At 38.7% G+C, this 16,593-nt stretch overlaps 1 protein-coding gene across 1 annotated transcript in view; it reads right to left on the bottom strand.

Moving 5' to 3' along the window:
• kif6 (kinesin family member 6) overlaps window positions 1-16,593 on the bottom strand; it is a 71,916-nt gene that overhangs the window by 23,806 nt on the left and 31,517 nt on the right. Inside the window, exons 11-13 of the mRNA XM_063497757.1 lie at window positions 13,631-13,736; window positions 8,257-8,416; window positions 1,147-1,335 (exon numbers count right to left, since the gene is read on the bottom strand). Coding sequence (XP_063353827.1) covers window positions 1,147-1,335; window positions 8,257-8,416; window positions 13,631-13,736 — 455 coding nt within the window. The remainder of the gene's footprint in view (window positions 1-1,146; window positions 1,336-8,256; window positions 8,417-13,630; window positions 13,737-16,593) is intronic.

Raw genomic sequence — 16,593 nt, forward strand, 5'->3', positions numbered from 1 at the left:
AATGCTTTGGAAATGCATAATACTTTAACATACAGGATTAAACTCTTTTCATGTATTAAATGCTTTTTGAAGAGATTGTAACATAATTTAAAACAATGAAACCTTCTCTAACAGGCCTCTAACAGCCTGGACTAAAAATATTCCATTCTACAAACAGTTACATTACTAGTTAGTTGATGAATGTTTTTCCTTTTAATTTTGGGGTTTTTTTTATAGTAGAAATACTATGCCAATTTTTAACTCCTCCTACAACACGTTCTCACTCCCTAAGCGTAAAATATTATGCTATGTGACAAATCGTCAACATTTTACGCTTTCGGATACCCAACACGTTCCTAAATGACGAGATCGGAAAAATGAGAAAACATGAGAACCATTTGGACTCAATCTACACATGTTCGTTCATTTTCTTCAAATCGCTTTGGAAAACACTATTTCATGTCATTTCTGTGCTGGTTAAGGTTAGGAATAGGGTTATGGTTAGGGTTAGGGATAAGGTTAAGTTTAGGGCTGGAATACATGGCTGGAACGTATATTACCACGGGACCGTCATTCCACTGGAATTCAGCCATAACCCGGCGCGTACCATCAGAACGCAGAAGGTCACCTTTCGCGTTCCTCACGAACGCCACGGGACGTGACAAAACGTCGGTATGCTACGCCCCGGGAGTGAGAACGCTCTGCCTCCTAACCAGGTTAGGAAGAGTTAAAAAAGACATTTTCTATTGAAAGTAGAAAAATCTAGAGAACATTAGACAAGAAAGGAATTACATCAGAGAATGTTTGCCTATGTTATGTTTTTTCTTGAAAGCACAGACAGCTTTTATTGAGATAAGTCCCTCTTAAATACCACTAGTTGTACTACCTGTTCTTTTTTTCAATAATTTGGCTGAATGAACTCATTTTGAGTTGGTTGAACCAAGTTATATGGCCTCATTTTAAGGCCAGAAATTGCTATGTTTAGGAAAAAACATCTGAAAGAAGCTGGACCTGATTCACACTTTGACTCTATATCACAACACATCAGCAGTCTTTCAAACACTATTTTGCATGTGTAACATGATATTTTGCATATGTAACGTGTAACATGCCAAATCTTTCAATATTGCCTTTTAAGACAAGGGGAAAACCTTGAGGTTGACGTACCTATTTTCATGTACTGTATAGCTCGTCCTCTGTGGTCTGCTGAGATGGTCTCCATACTTCCTTCTTGTGACAGCTCCACCGTGGACACACTCGATGTACTCTGACTCTGGCTGTTGGTGATGTTTGCAAGCTGAGCAGCAGCATCCTGGGCTCTTTTTTTCTCCTTCTTCAACATCTTAACTAGGATGCCTGTCGCAAGGAGTTAAAGAATGCACTTGTCTTTGTTTTGGAGGTAAGATACTGCAAGAAAATCTCCCTCAATTCAGTTAGACGGATCCCAAGTCAAAGAACTTATGTCAAGTATCTATGAGGACAGTTAGGGAGCTGCTCTAGAGTTAATTTTTGACTAAATTGTTATACAAGTATTCCCAAATGTTTCAATATTTGATAAAGGCTGTGCATCTGTAGAGATTTCCTAAATGACATCCAACCTTAGAGATACGGGAAGGTGCAATGTCTGGGATGAGTCAGTGGAGAGGAGCCAAAAGCCTGCAGAGATGACACTGCCAAGAATTTCTTGGGAGTCTTTTCCCACTGATGTGGTTGTCTGCTTAAGAGTATAACTGAGAATAACCGAGTGACTGTACTGACTCTTCTTAGATCTTGTCCCAGGGCTGGTTCGAGCTTACTACTCTTAGGTCCAAAAGTATTTGGACAAGGCCTCTGGCCTATAATTTAGGAATTATAGCAGTTTTGATAATACATCCCTTTTCATGGGCTCAACACTAACTGGACACATTAGTTTCATGGCCTGCTTTATTTTTGGCAATGTTAACAAAAAGAAAAACTTATGTTAAACTAGGAATTAACTCTGAGGGGGAAAACAGGCAACACAGAGCTAAGAAACACACTACCATGTGAGGTGAGGACAGGACAAGGGACAAGAGAAGACTGAGACAATAAATACACAGCAAGTAATTAGGAAGACTGAAAACACCAGGGAAGACAGCTGCAGGATGTCAGGGGAAGTAAAATTCAATACGAAGCACACAAGATATGAGACTATCAAATTAAAACAATAACTATACGCACGACACACACACACACACAGACTGAGACCCAGACTAAGACGTGTACCTGACAAAATATAAAAACAGAGATAAGATGGAAACACAATGAGAATACAAAAGGGGAAACGGGAATGGAAAGACCTGAGAAGAGGAAGGCCAGTTTAGAGTTTAGCAGAAAACAAAGAAAAGAGTCTGCACAGCTTTACAAAAAAGGACAAATGAAACCAAAATTTACTTGTATAATGGGAAGAAAACAAATATGGAGAAAGACAGAAACGGCTCGCGATCTTAGGCATACCACATTATCAATCAAACATGGTGGAAGCAACATTACAGTATGGGCATGTATGACTGCCAGTGGAAATGGGCCACTAGTGTTTATTGATGATGTGACTGCTGATTCAAGCGGCAACACGGACTCTGAAGTTTACAGGGCTATAGCCTTTGCTCAGATTCAGCCAAATGCTGCAAAACTGATTAGGCAACGCTTAACAGTGCAAATAAATAATGACCCAAAGCATACTGCAAAAGCAACCAAAGAGTTTTCAATGCAAAGAAATGAGATGTTATACACTGGCCAAGTCAGTCATCTGATTTCATTTTTTTAAAGTTATTAAATGCAAACTTGAATACTCAAAGACTCACAAGAAAGAAACAATCAAAGGTTGCTACAGTGAAGGCCTGGCAGAACATTTCAAGGGGGAAAACAGCATTAGTTGATGTGCATGGGTTCTGGACTTCCTGCAGTCACTGACTAAAAAAGAAAAGTGTAGAAAGTTATCCTTATAGTTAAAATTATTTTAAAGGGATTTTATTTTATATTAGTAATAATTTCATTTCAACGTGTAACCATATTTTGATTTATTTATCCCGCGAATTGCCCTTCCCCTAATTTATTACAGTCAGTATGAAATAAGAGTTGCCTACCACTAATTTGGAGTCACACAACTAACAATGAGATTTGCAGACATCTCACTATAGTCAGACTATAACTGCGGTGGGATTTTTAAAGACAAAAACGGCATAACTTAACTTTTATTTCCTTCAGCCATGACAAAAGGGGATGTCAGTGGAAACAATAATATGAAGAAGTAGTCTCTAATTACAATTTCCATTGAAATAAAACATACAGTGTTCTCAAAACTGCCAAAATCTAAACCTAACACACTTCCAAATGACCTACTGTAGCCAACATTTACAGAAAAAGAGCCTGTTTCTGTGGGTCCTGTGTCATTGATTCAAACAAGTCATTACTTCAAACCACTGTTCATCAGGTTTTTCCATTATTGGCATCTGATATCTTCATTTATGCACAAAACTACCACAGAAGTCTAGTGGAGATAAAAAAATTCTATAGGAGTAAGAACGTGAGATCTGTGGGCTGTTTCGCATGCCATGTGGTCAAAATGCTGCGGTTAGATTCAGCTCGTGATGTTCTTCTCCTCCTCGGCTTTTTAGTCATTCTCTAATATACTTTCCAACAAGCCAGACATTACAGGAAATACACAAAATGCCTTTAAAATTGCCACACATGGCAGATGTTTGATTTCATTCTCAATGGTGCCACAAACTACTCCAGTTTCAATGTACCACGCAATGTATGCAATAAAAATTATAAGGAACAATTTGTTTCCCTACTCTTTACGTTTGCGATTACAATGACAGTAATCAAGGAAAGGAAATTGGTGCAAGCAAGTTGAACTCGTATCTTTTGGCCAGCTTTGCCCCCAAACGGGTCAAATATTTCTGTTTCTTGCCAAAATGAAGTGTTAGTTTCTTTAAAGCACGGTCATGACCATTCTCTAAAATATTTGGAGCCATGATATTTTCCTGACCAAGCAACCGAGTCCTCTCTGGGCTCAAAACCAACCAAGCTTTAATGGCCCTAGCCCAAAGATATTTTTCACATTTTCACCTGAGTAAAAGCAGACAGCTCCAATGACAACATCTTGGATGAATTGAACAGTGTAAAACTAATCCAAGTACAATAAATGATCAAAAGCTGATGTTCTCCACTGAATGTGTAATAAGTGACAACCTGTGGTACTGCTTTAACAAAGACACAGCATCAGCACAGGCCTATCAATTTAAGTTGTTATCACACATACACAGTGAGAGACTATAGTTACTATCAGGAATGAAATTAATGTACAATACTAACATGAGATGGGTTTTTTTTGGTTGTTTCCACGTAGTAATAGACGATCCTTTGAGGGCTTAATATTTACACCAGTGATGCCTTGAGTGATAGCCATGTTGCTTCTGGATAGATAAGCTCGTGAGATCTCAACACGATACACTACCCAGGGCTAACTAATCTATGTTCGGTGGTGGCTGAGTATAGTGTTACACACATTTTGAGCACCTTTGATCTATATCACCACCCACCACAGTATTTGAGTCACAAATGAGACTGTCAGTGATGTTGTCGCTCATACAGCTCACAATTCATCACAGTTCACAGGTTATTGCCAGTAAAACAGCAAATGTTACCTTGACCTTGAGCTCAGTTTGGGGGAAAACTAATTGGTTATCATTATGTGTAAGTTTGACTGAATTCTGACCAATGCTGTAGGAGCAGTGATTCTTGTGAATTGTAGACAGAGGGTTTTGTTGCTGTAGCGTAAGCTCAATGGTCATTAAGCTCAATGACCTAAAAACACTGCAGCTCAACTTCAGCAATGGTTTTCATGTATCTCGTGTTGTGGAGAATTCCTTTTTTTTTTTTTTTTTTTTACACTGCAGCCATGATATAAGTGCACAAAATTACAGGTGGGTCTACGTATTTTTGAGCTGGATGCTGCAATTTGGGAGGTCAAGGACACGAAATTTCTTATTACCAAAGAAAAGGTGAGAGTTAATTGGCTAAAGCCACCCAGTTGTCACTTTGATTATTGTAGCACATGTATTGGATAGGTCATGTGACTTAAATCCAGACTTTCTGATATCAGTTTAGATGACCGACCACTGAGAAGCTGCTGTAGAGATGGAAAAACTGGCAAAATGCATGACAGAGAAGTGCGTCAGCATGCATTGATATAAGCTACAATATACACACTTTGACTTTAACTAGCATAAACTTTGCTTAAAAAAATGTATAAATAAATAAATAAATAAAAAAATAACCTGAAAACATGAGTTGCTCTGGAGTGACAGTCACAAACAAAAACACTTTCCTGTTAGGAAAACTCGGGATATTCAAGCTCCACAGAAATCAGGTCAATATTTTCTCTGTAGGATCATTAGCATGAAATTTGGATTCTATTGTGTTATATCTCATAAATTCAGATTTCTCTGAAATTTGCAGATCCTTTTTAGTCATCGTTTTTAAGGTGCAATGTGACCACATGAGCTGTCCTCAGAAAACCTTGTCATTTTGACATCGGCTTGTTTTATTTGTCACCCTAACCACTGTGCTTTCTTAGTTTGTTTAAAATCTGCTATGTTTGTTGCTTCTCTGTCATCATGTTACTGGTGGATATCTATTCACTCTTGCAGAGTCAAGTAAGCAAAACCAGGTGCCCTAACTCCCATGCAGATATGAAAAACACACAGGGGTAGTTGGCAGGGATCCCCCCCCCCCCTTTGTTTTACTGGGAACTTTCCCATAATGAACCCTGTGAGGACTCCTCAGTGTCGCTGTAGAGCCAAGGGCGTAGGACATTCATACAGACATGGGCAGCACAGTAATTAGCTAGCGGATACAGGTTTGAAATCTAGATAGTTATTAGCGAACTGTTTGGAAATAATGTCACTCTTACAGACTATAGTGTTACAAAGTGCAGACAGACCACCCTGACTGGAGGATTGACAGTTTAGGCTACTGCAACCTTATATACAAACTTCACAATGAAAGAAGGCAACATGGTCAGGAGAGCGTGTACATGAGTGCCTGTAATATGCGCCTTTAGACACGTACAGCGGCACTTTTGGCAATTACACGTACATCATGTGAAAACCAGTATGTGACAATTTGAGGGGGAAAAAAATCAAAGAAGAAAGGAATTTACATTCCAAAAAACAGGTCCAAGAAATACTACGGTAAAATATCTGTATGATAATATTCGATTTGTTTAGGAGACCTGCGGTTTTTCTGGCTAAATAATCAAGCAGACGTCTCAATTTTCCAGCTAATGTGCAGTGATCTAACGGCAAGCCACAGCAAAAGGGGCTGAGGGTGGAATAATCCCATAAAGCCATTAGAAATATCGTATTCACACACCAATACCATTATTATGATTAATAGTAATTATGATTAACAGCAGTCATTACAATCTGTGTTTTTGTGGTGTGCTAGTGATGAATGTTAACCTACTTATATTTCACAGAAGTGCAGTAACCCAACCGTGCAATAACACAGACACATTTCCTATAAAGGCCTTTCTCCTAATGAAGGCTTTACTATCAGCAGTAAGTGTGATTAAATGCTGAGGTGGGATGCAGAAAGACTAATTTAAATTGAAATCCACTCTGCTCAATTTATTTTCCACCCATTATCACCCAATTTAAAAAAGCCATTTCCTTAAACACTGTACCTCTTGTTTCAGCTACGTGTGAACATGTACATCTGGATCTGAATCTCTGTGGTTTGAAATTGCACCAAATGTGCACGCAGTCCTATCAGGTCAATACAGCTCACCAGTCAAGGTGATTTTTGCCTCATTTCCCTACTGATGCATTAAATAAATATCATTACATGTAGCATCTTGACATATAACTGTCACTTCCAAAACGGATGAGTCTGGGCATGTGTGGGTGTGCTAACATGAGTTATCTCCTGAATGAGTTAGTAAAACTGTAAGGTAAAAAAGTAACAACCCAGCAAATGTTATGACTTAATATTGTTTTAGATGTTCAGCATCTTCTACCAGTTAGAAGGTTGACAGTTTGCTCCCTCCCTCAAGTTTGCATGTCAAAGTATCCTTGAGCAAAATACTGAACCCACCGTTAATGCCAATGCATCCATCGGAGTGAGTGTGTGCCTGACTGTTAGACAAAGTATAGCAAAAAAGAGCTTGTATGAATCTGTGTTTGATTGGATGAATGAGGCTTATAGTAAAAAGTGCTTTCAGTGTTCAAGTAGAGTATAAAAGTGCTATATAGGTACCAGTGCATTTACTGTATTTAATGAAGCCATGCAAAATTTTACCTTTCTAAGTTACAGGTCCTCAAAGTAATTAAAAATGGGTCAAAATTTCAGTTTTTAAGTTGTTTTAATGGTACTTTTTCCAGCATTTTTGATTCTCATAATAGATGAAAGAGCTCAATTAAAAACTGAAACCAAATCAATTTTAGACACGCTCCAAGTGTCACAACCTAAAGCCAAAATCTTGATTTTATTCAGCTTGATTTCTCCTATAACATCTTGGAGCTTCAGTATCATGGGATACATCATAGTTTCAACATCAAAACTGCACCAATTTAATGTCTAAGAGGTAGAGTAACAGAAACAAGCAATGGTACCCTGGATAATTGTTCTCTTTCCTAATAATTCACAGGAAAGATCTTTGAAAAGTACATTTTGGGTAAAAATTCAACAGTCATTTCACCATATGGGATAGGTAGTTAGTCAAAATAAGTTAAAACACATAAGAGGTTTGATGTTTACATACATTTTCATACCAAGGTCCCTAATTACTTTTCCCTTTTGTTTGCAAAACAATTTTTTAGTACAATCAGATTTTTATTGCTCCTTATTGACGCTCAGTCCAGGAACCTGGCAACTATTCTAATGACTAAGCTTGTGGATGCAAAAGCCAATTTTGCCAGGTTTTCTTGTGCAGCCAGAATATCAAAATAACGGATAACAGAAATGTAGGCCAAGACGTTGTGTTCTGTGTGTCTCGCTGATTGTTAAAAAAAAAAGGGTGGTAGCTGATGGTAGCTGATGGTTTTGAAATTGCACTTCAGAACATTCAATCCCTTACTGCCTCTCCACACTGGCTTTGATCTATGTGCAACCAATGCTCAAACATGATGGATCAATAAAACACAGACCAGAAACAGAAAGAAAAAAGTCTTCCAGTATCAAATATCAGATATTTCTTTATAGAAATTAACTGGAGCTGAAGTAAGCTAGCTGCAGCAAGCCAAAGGATACTAATCTCGTTATCACGTTGCCCGAGCATCTCTTTTAATTTGGCCACCTCTCCTGCACTTTGGTGGCTGTGTTGAATTTCTTCTTCCCTCACTGTTGCTGCTGGTGTTGCTTTGTCATCACTGCATCTGTTTTTTCCTCCCTTTTTGTCCCAAATAATTACCTGCGCACACACACACCCACACACCCACACACACACACACACAAAGACAGTTACAAGAAAGATTTCGTGATTTTTTTTTAACACAGGTGCTCAGACAGGGTCTTTAAATCTGAAACATATTAGGGGAAATGTAATTTTTCCACATGCAGAAGGCACAGATGAGGAGTGAAGCTTGACCCTGAACATTTTACGTTAGGATGACGCTCCCCAGGCTTGTAAAATAACTTTTCAGTTTCATGTCATCACTGTGGCACAGAAACACAAAGGATAAACTGTTGAACAAAAGCCTGAAATGGTGACAATCAGCGCTGGGAACAAAGAGAAATGAAATGAAATTCAAACCGGATGAACTCTTACAGGTTCACTGGAGTGTGACTCGGGTGATGCTCGGAGGAATGTAAACTGAACGGGAGATAGAGTTTGCGGATCATAACAAACTGAAGGAGAGATAAACAGGCATTCAAGTGGGGTCTGGAACAGCTTCTGGTGGCTGCTCAAACTTCAACCAAACCCAGGGACGGCGTGAGTACTGCAGCATTTTCCCATTGCTCAGCAGCAGCAGCAGCAGCAGCAGCAGCACGTCATTGCCTAAGACTTTCTCCATAAATGAGAACTTTTCTACAAACATTTTACGCACAACATGCAAGGGCAAACTGAGTAGATAGCCAAAGCAAAAAGAACTGTAAAAACACAAATTTTCTAACAACAACTCACTCAAGTGTTTAGTTCAGTCTGAGCACCAGCTGCCAGATATTAAATACAACAATACTTCTCTGCACAAGTCCAAACCATCTCCGCCTTGCCTCTCTAACTTTGTCTCCAAGCAACTCAACCTGTGTTGTCCCTTTGATATACTTACTTCAACAAACGTCTCAGGAACCCCTCCCTTTAAAGATACTTTCTGGGACTGAAGAATCAATCTAAAATCTTCACCACCTGGCAGCACCAACCACCTTCACTATTGTGTATGTTTTTAAATATGTGCTGCTTTTGGTATTTCTTTTTAGCTACCGGCATTTCAGCAAAAGGCTTTTTTTTTGCCTGTTTTCACTGAAAATCAGTGTTTCTAACGGTTGAATAAAGATTGTATTAACACAGTGTAGCATCTTGTGATACAAATTGATATTGCACTTAAGTACAACCCAACCCTATTTAAACTTCAGTTGATATCGCTTCAACACCATATATAGATGTTTTGGACATAAGGTCATGACAGATGTTCCTTCAAAAGTTTTAAATAATTTTTAAACACGTGAATTTATACTTTTTAGAAGATTTAAGTCAACTTTTTTAAAAGGTTTGAAAAGCAATTGGAGCTCACAGCTAGAGATATGTGACCCTGTAGGGTACAACATAACCAGTGCCAGGCTGATAGCCACCTTACTGACACAGCAGGAAGCCAACACTGAGTGTAGATGATTGCCGACTATCAAGTATATTTAGCACATGTATGATTAAAAAGGCTTAAAGGATGCAGCCCAGTAAGCATCTACAGGGAAAACCACCAGCAGTTAAAATTACATTGTCATAGTTGGAGCTGCAGGTTCTCCTCTATGAAATACCACAAGCATCAAACAGGTGGCGCTGCTACAGCGATGGCGAAAGAGAACATTATTTTCTAGAGTTGACAGAAACATTGTCATTACTATAATCGCAATCAAAACCTCCACAGGTAAAGAGCCCTTTATCAGATCACTTCAACTAACATGGCACTCTTCAAGCTTCATGTTCAACAAGCTTGAACATGAATAGATGAAATCTTTTCAGCTACTCCCACTATTTTAAAATAATGACAGACAATCTGAATTAAGAACAAGTTAAAACCAGAAGCTGTCTCTATGGAAACTACTTGTTTATTTGACACAATCTCTGACCACCAAGACCGCCTCTCTCTCTTTCTATCTGAGATACCTGTAGCATGCAGGATGTCCAGTATTTACTACATTTATTTTAAAGCTTACGTTAACAATTATTTTGCAGACTGTAAATATAAAGGGCTACTGAAAACTCATTTTTACAGGCTAGTTCTTCCTTAATCGTTAACCCCTTATTTCACACCAAATGTTTGCAGGTAAGCGTAAATGCATGTAGGAACACATCCTTGACTGTATGCTTAAATGTACTGTATAGTTGTTATGTACGCTTCTCAAATGTATGGTTTTAATCCAAACTATAAAGCACTCTGTAACTGTGTGTTTTAAACAGTTTTGTTTAAAGTTATAATTATTATCCTTATCCTCATAAATTTTTATTGCAAATCTACTGCTAATATATGTCGAATACATTTTGCAGTATTATTATTGATTAACTTCCATAGAAAACAATGAAGATGACCTTTTTTACAGGACAGTAAATATACAAAAGTAGCCAGGATGTACTCTGCTCTTAATGTTATGTTGGTCACTGCTGTACGGTGGCCCTGAGAGGCCAAACGGACTGCAACTTAAGAAAACACCAGCAATAAGAAAAACGCTGTAAAAGCCCACAAAACATAACGGAAATAGGAAAAACAAAAACTAAAATAGAAAAAACAAAAACGGAAATAGGAAAAAACAGATTTTTCAAAAGCACAAGGGAAGTGTTTCTGGAGAGAAAAACAGCGTTTTTCTTATTGCTGGTGTTTTCTTAAGTTGCAGTCCGTTTGGCCTCTCAGGGCCACCGTACTGCTGTGATATTTCCACTCTGTAACACAATACGTAGCCAAGAATTAAAAAAAACAAAACAAAACAAAAAAATAACGGTGTAAAACTGAGCATTTAGAGCAGTTATTATGTGAAACTTTGACCATGTTGGAAAAGAGCCTCTACTATTGGAACAGGATTATCAAGGGGAATAAAGAAAAAGCCGAAGAGATCAACTTTAATATTTCATGTAAATATGTTTGATCTCAGTTAACTGTTTCCTTAACTGCTTATCTAATTCACTGTTGAAAGTAATCAAGACCTCCTGAAATGTCTCCCAGGTTGTCACAGGGCCATCACTTTCATGTAGCTAGAAAATGTCATCAATCTGTGAAAAATACACAACACATCTTCAAATGGCAGTGCAGCTGCCTTCTAGTGACTCGGGTTAGGTGAGTGGGAAAGAAAATGGCATGGATGAGTTTTCAGAAGGGTTGTTTGCTATGATCAGGTGGAAATTCTTGGAAAGTTTTAACTTAAAGACGTGCATTAAGGATGGCGTGTCAACATTACACCTAGGATCTAATTAAATGGCAAATAACTGCAAAACTCTGTCTTCAGACTTTAGTCAGGCTGTGGGAAAATCAGCCTTCAGCCATCAAAATCAACAACTCTGAGTAAAATCTGACATCAAGTAAAACATTTTCAGAGTGAGATTTAGCAGCCACACACAATACCAAAAAGATGTTTCCCGTGACTGCGTATGCATACAATACATTTCTAGTTAATGATTTTGATATTGGCTATTTCAGTGAAATTAGTCAGTAACCTTCCACAGAGCCTTTAATTGCTTGAAAGCAGGAAATTCATTTAAATAAATTTCAACCATAACTCAGGGGGTGACAGCTGGGCGAGTAGTTCAGAAGATGTGGGTCACCTGGTCAAAGCTGAGGTGATGAATGGTGGGAAATAAAAATTTTGGTGGTTTCATTAATTCAGTAACTGAACTGTAAAATAGACATTAAAAAGATTTAGGGTTCATTAATAAATGTGTGATCAAATTAGTAAAATAATTGCATATTTTAACAGACATGACAAAAAATAAATGATTAAATTTATAATGAATTCACTGAAAATCTGTCGCTCAAATGAAAAGAACCTAATTTAAAAAAGACATTAACACCCGATTATAGGGCTGTTCGGTATAAGAATATATATCGGATGACGATATAAAAACATCTATCGTTTCATTTTACGCTATTTCAAATCATGCTTTTTACTTGTTTTTGCTTTTAATGTCTCTGTAAAGCACTTTGAATCACCTTGTTGTTGAATTGTGCTATATAAATAAACTTGCCTTGCCTATCGTTTGTTTTGCGGTGTCGCAAAATAAACTGTTTACGGCAATATTTTTTCATCGTTTTGATGGTCACTGTAGTGGCTATATTAATTTCTTAAAGATCTCTCTTTCTCTTATATTTAATATAACCACACTACCAACGGATAAGCGCCTGTTTTTATGCGTTGTCGTTAGCAACAACGATGGTAAAACCATCACGTTTCCGCTTGTTTATTTTCCACATAAACCTTTCACAATAAAGCTCAAGATCCTGTTGAGACTTTTCAAAATAAACTGAATCATGTGAAAGAGTATGCAGAGTATTTACGGATGAGAAGCAACAAAGAGCCTTCAGGTGCTAAAAAATAAACCTTAGACTCAAACGTTAGAACAGGCTTTTCCCCGCAGCACGCCGTGTAATAAATACTCACAAAGAAACGGTGGCCGTTACAACTTATGTCTAAAAATGTATCATTTCATGCATCGGTTAAAACACTCGACTCCAGGTACACGACGCCCAGCTGGAAACACTTCACGCAAGTCGAGCTGCCTGAGATTCACAGAATTTACAGAAAATGTAAAATTTTTGTGATTTATATCGTCATCGGGACGATAGATGTCTTATATCGGGATATGAGATTTTGGTCATATCGCACAGCCCTACCCGATTAATGAAAATTGAAAAAAAACCAGTGTCTGACTGTCCGATTCACCAGCTGAGGCGACTTAGCAGACCATCAGCAGCTACAGCCGCATGTCCTGAGCTCATTTGTCGTCCCACTTTCCACAGTTTGTGTAGAAATCAGCTTAAAAATATTGATACTATTTGAACTGAAACTTCTTCTGATGTGATAGCATGCAACGGCGTGTGGATTTTATTACAAACATTAGTAACGACTGATGGACAGAGACACCAGCATACAGATGCTGTACACTGAGTGTCTGTGTAGATTCTCAGTCATCCAAGTAATGGTAGTCTCACAATGATTTTACCGAATAATACGGGTAATGACCGATGCCTTGTTTCACACCTTGGGTCATGTGATGAGGCACATGATCAATAGTGGGTCAACAACACTCGTAAGGGACAATCCCCACTAGAATTTAAATATCTGGAACTCTCCACCATTTGGTTTTAAAACTGAAGAAGCCTCTTGGATGAGAGGTGAGTGTCTTCACAAAACTTAAAGAAGTCCAGTCACTTTCTTTCCAAGCTCCTTAGACTGTACACAGAGGTTACTGTGAATACATTACCTTTAGCAGGGAGAAGCAGTACTGGATCTTTCTCATGTCTGGTCCCAGTGACAGTGTCACATCTGGATCGGGATCATCCAGATAAGCCTTGACAAGCTCCTCCAATCTAAACACGTGCACATAAACACACAGAGACCATCTAAGCAGTGCCACACTCCCTCTTATATTCTTCCTCACTCAGCACTTAAACAGTTAAGATGTACATTTGAGTAGTTTAAAATGTGGGTCTGGTCAAAGAAAACTATTTACTTAAACTTGTGTTTCAGCTCCACTGGGCCGGACTGTTGATAAACTATCGTTAAATGATAGTCCAAACATTAGTTCTTCAAGATCTGGAAGCGGCCACAGGAAAAGAGCAGGAGGCAAGTGTCCAAACCGATCCAATGTAGACACGACAGTGTGCGGTTTTTATTTTTTGTTCAACATAAGAACATGCAAGGTTTACATGATGAAGGACTTAAAACAAACGCAGCGGTCCCGTTTCAGGGTCCTGCAAGACATCAGTGGTTTCATGAACCTTAAGAATGCCCTTGGATGCAATGTTCAATACTTTGCAAGAGGAAAGAAAAAACACTAGAATCGGAAACTTTCCAAGAAGTGGCTCAACTGTGTGTGATGTGAGCCGTTATCAAGCAAGTATAGCAAACTAACACTGCTTGTTAAAACATTTACTTTGACTTTAGCTTGTATAGAAGTGGACTGACACAGAAGTGTCTTTTGGAAACATAAAAGCCCAGCAGTCCCAAGGATGTATGTGCGTTTGGAACTGTGACAGTAAATAACCCAGGATATGTGCAATCGATCAGCGCAGGAGATGAGTGGGGACATCAAATGGAGAGGAAACGACAACAAAAAAACTCCAGCAAATGTGGTCATAATAGATACTATTAAAGATTCCCAGTGTGAGTTTGACCACAAACAGAGGCAAATCAAGGATAATCACCTGGGTAGAGAGGAAATAATAAAACGGGTGAACTGTGGGGGCCAAGGCATGGGAAATGCATCAGCATTTGAGGAGCAATCTGCCAAATCCTCCATGAAACCTCTGGTCTGAACCCTGGCCCTGCCTGACTGCCTGGGTCAGTCTGCCACTTGAGTACAGCAGCAGAAATAAAGCAGTCCTGGGAAACGCCATGAAATCTGGTTAAGCCGCACTGAGCAAGACTTCAACTCAGCACCAATGTGAAGCCAGCACCATAAGTTATATAGGCACTTTAGGCAGTCCCCAAATACTTATAAATCACCAGACATTTTCCTTAAGAATCTGTGGGTTTGAGCTTTGCAAATACAAATTACAGTCCATAAAGTATACTCTGAACTTTTCTGTGGGTCTGAGGAGCACCAAAGGATCAACACAGCACTCTCTAGGCCTGAAAATGAAGGAAACGCTTCAGTGAAAAGCAAAACGACTATCCCAACAGACTTCAATGTTAAAAATTCAGCTTTACACCAGAAATAGACATGTTCACAGTTAGCTTCAGAAAATATTTTGGTCTCCACTCCAATGATCAAATTAATAATTATAATAATAATTTGATTATAATATTAGGGGCTGATGCTAGCTGTCCATTAGGCTTCATCTGAAACAGGCCGTGTTTGTGGTGTTGGTGCCTTTTGGAGATTTTCTAAGGCAGTTACATGAAAATTCATGTTTTTCTGTGTCGTTCACTGTACTAAGATTTCAGAAGTCTGTGCTCCAGTTTTGGTAAGTGCAATTCTAGGAAATTGTTTGTTACTTAGCATTAATTAGCAGGTACTTGTACATCTGTGTAGCACCTATACATACATGCCAACCCTCCCGATTTTTCTGTGAGAATCCCGAATTTCAGTGCCCCTCCCAAAAATCTCCCGGCACCACGATTCTCCCGAATTTCTCCCGAATTTCTCCCGATTTTCTCACGATGTTCCACCCGGACAACAAAATTGAAAAATCATATCCCAGATTGGCCCAGCCAATTCCAGTTTCCAACAATGGCTACTACTACTGCAGCTACTTAGTTTAATATTACTCTTTACTCTTTCTGGGTCGCAAAATAAACTTTTAGCGTATTTTCAGGCGAGAATGTAGCTGTGTAAACTTCAAATATCTGAGCCGGCGAGAACAGCAAACTCCCAGCACATTGTTTTCAAATCCGGTCTTTCGCTACTCAGGTTAAACATGATATATAAATCACTTAAATAACTTAAACATGTTATTGTTTGGCCTTTTTCAGTGTTTTATTTGTTCGTGAGTAAATCGGTTTGGCTGAGATTAAAGTTATTAGACTAGATTAGATTAAATAAAACTTTATTAATCCCTCGGGTGGGTTCCTCCGGGGTTTTCACACAGCTGAATAAACGTCAAACAGAAAACTGATTAAACAGAAGTGTGAGATGGTCGAAAATTTACGCCAGCATCCGGTTATATTTTAGACAGCAAGGAGCAGACGGCAGAGTTTCACTCCACCAAGAGAGCTTGTGACGTAATTCTAAAGGCTAGACCGTCCAATTTCACCATCACTCATTTCCGGTCTACCCAGCTTTCGGAGGACCTGGCCCACTTAGACCGCAAAGGCCGGGTCCTCAGGTGGACGCAGCCTCTGAATTTGGACACCCCCGCTATCTCCGGCCGGACAATAATAACGGTGACATTTAACTTATTTTATCCGATAAATAAACATTGTAAAATTTGAGTTTTTTGTATATATATGTATATGTATACCACCCCCCCAACAGCCCTTTTGAATGTCTCCCTAATTCTGAGGTCTCATGGTTGGCAAGTATGCAGCTATACAGTTTGTTGATGCAGCTTGCAAACAAAACCGCTTAGTGTTTGCGCTTAACCTTCCACCCTCTAATCCAAATATGGTCATATCTGACTCAGTGAAACTAAATGGCACGAAAATTTTAACTAAGCACTAATTAGCAATATCTGTGTCTGTGTGATCTTCATCTGATCATCTTCTGGCACAGAAAACAACATG

This window comes from Pelmatolapia mariae, linkage group LG16_19 (assembly GCF_036321145.2).
Source record: "Pelmatolapia mariae isolate MD_Pm_ZW linkage group LG16_19, Pm_UMD_F_2, whole genome shotgun sequence".
In the NCBI taxonomy this organism is placed as follows: domain Eukaryota; kingdom Metazoa; phylum Chordata; class Actinopteri; order Cichliformes; family Cichlidae; genus Pelmatolapia; species Pelmatolapia mariae.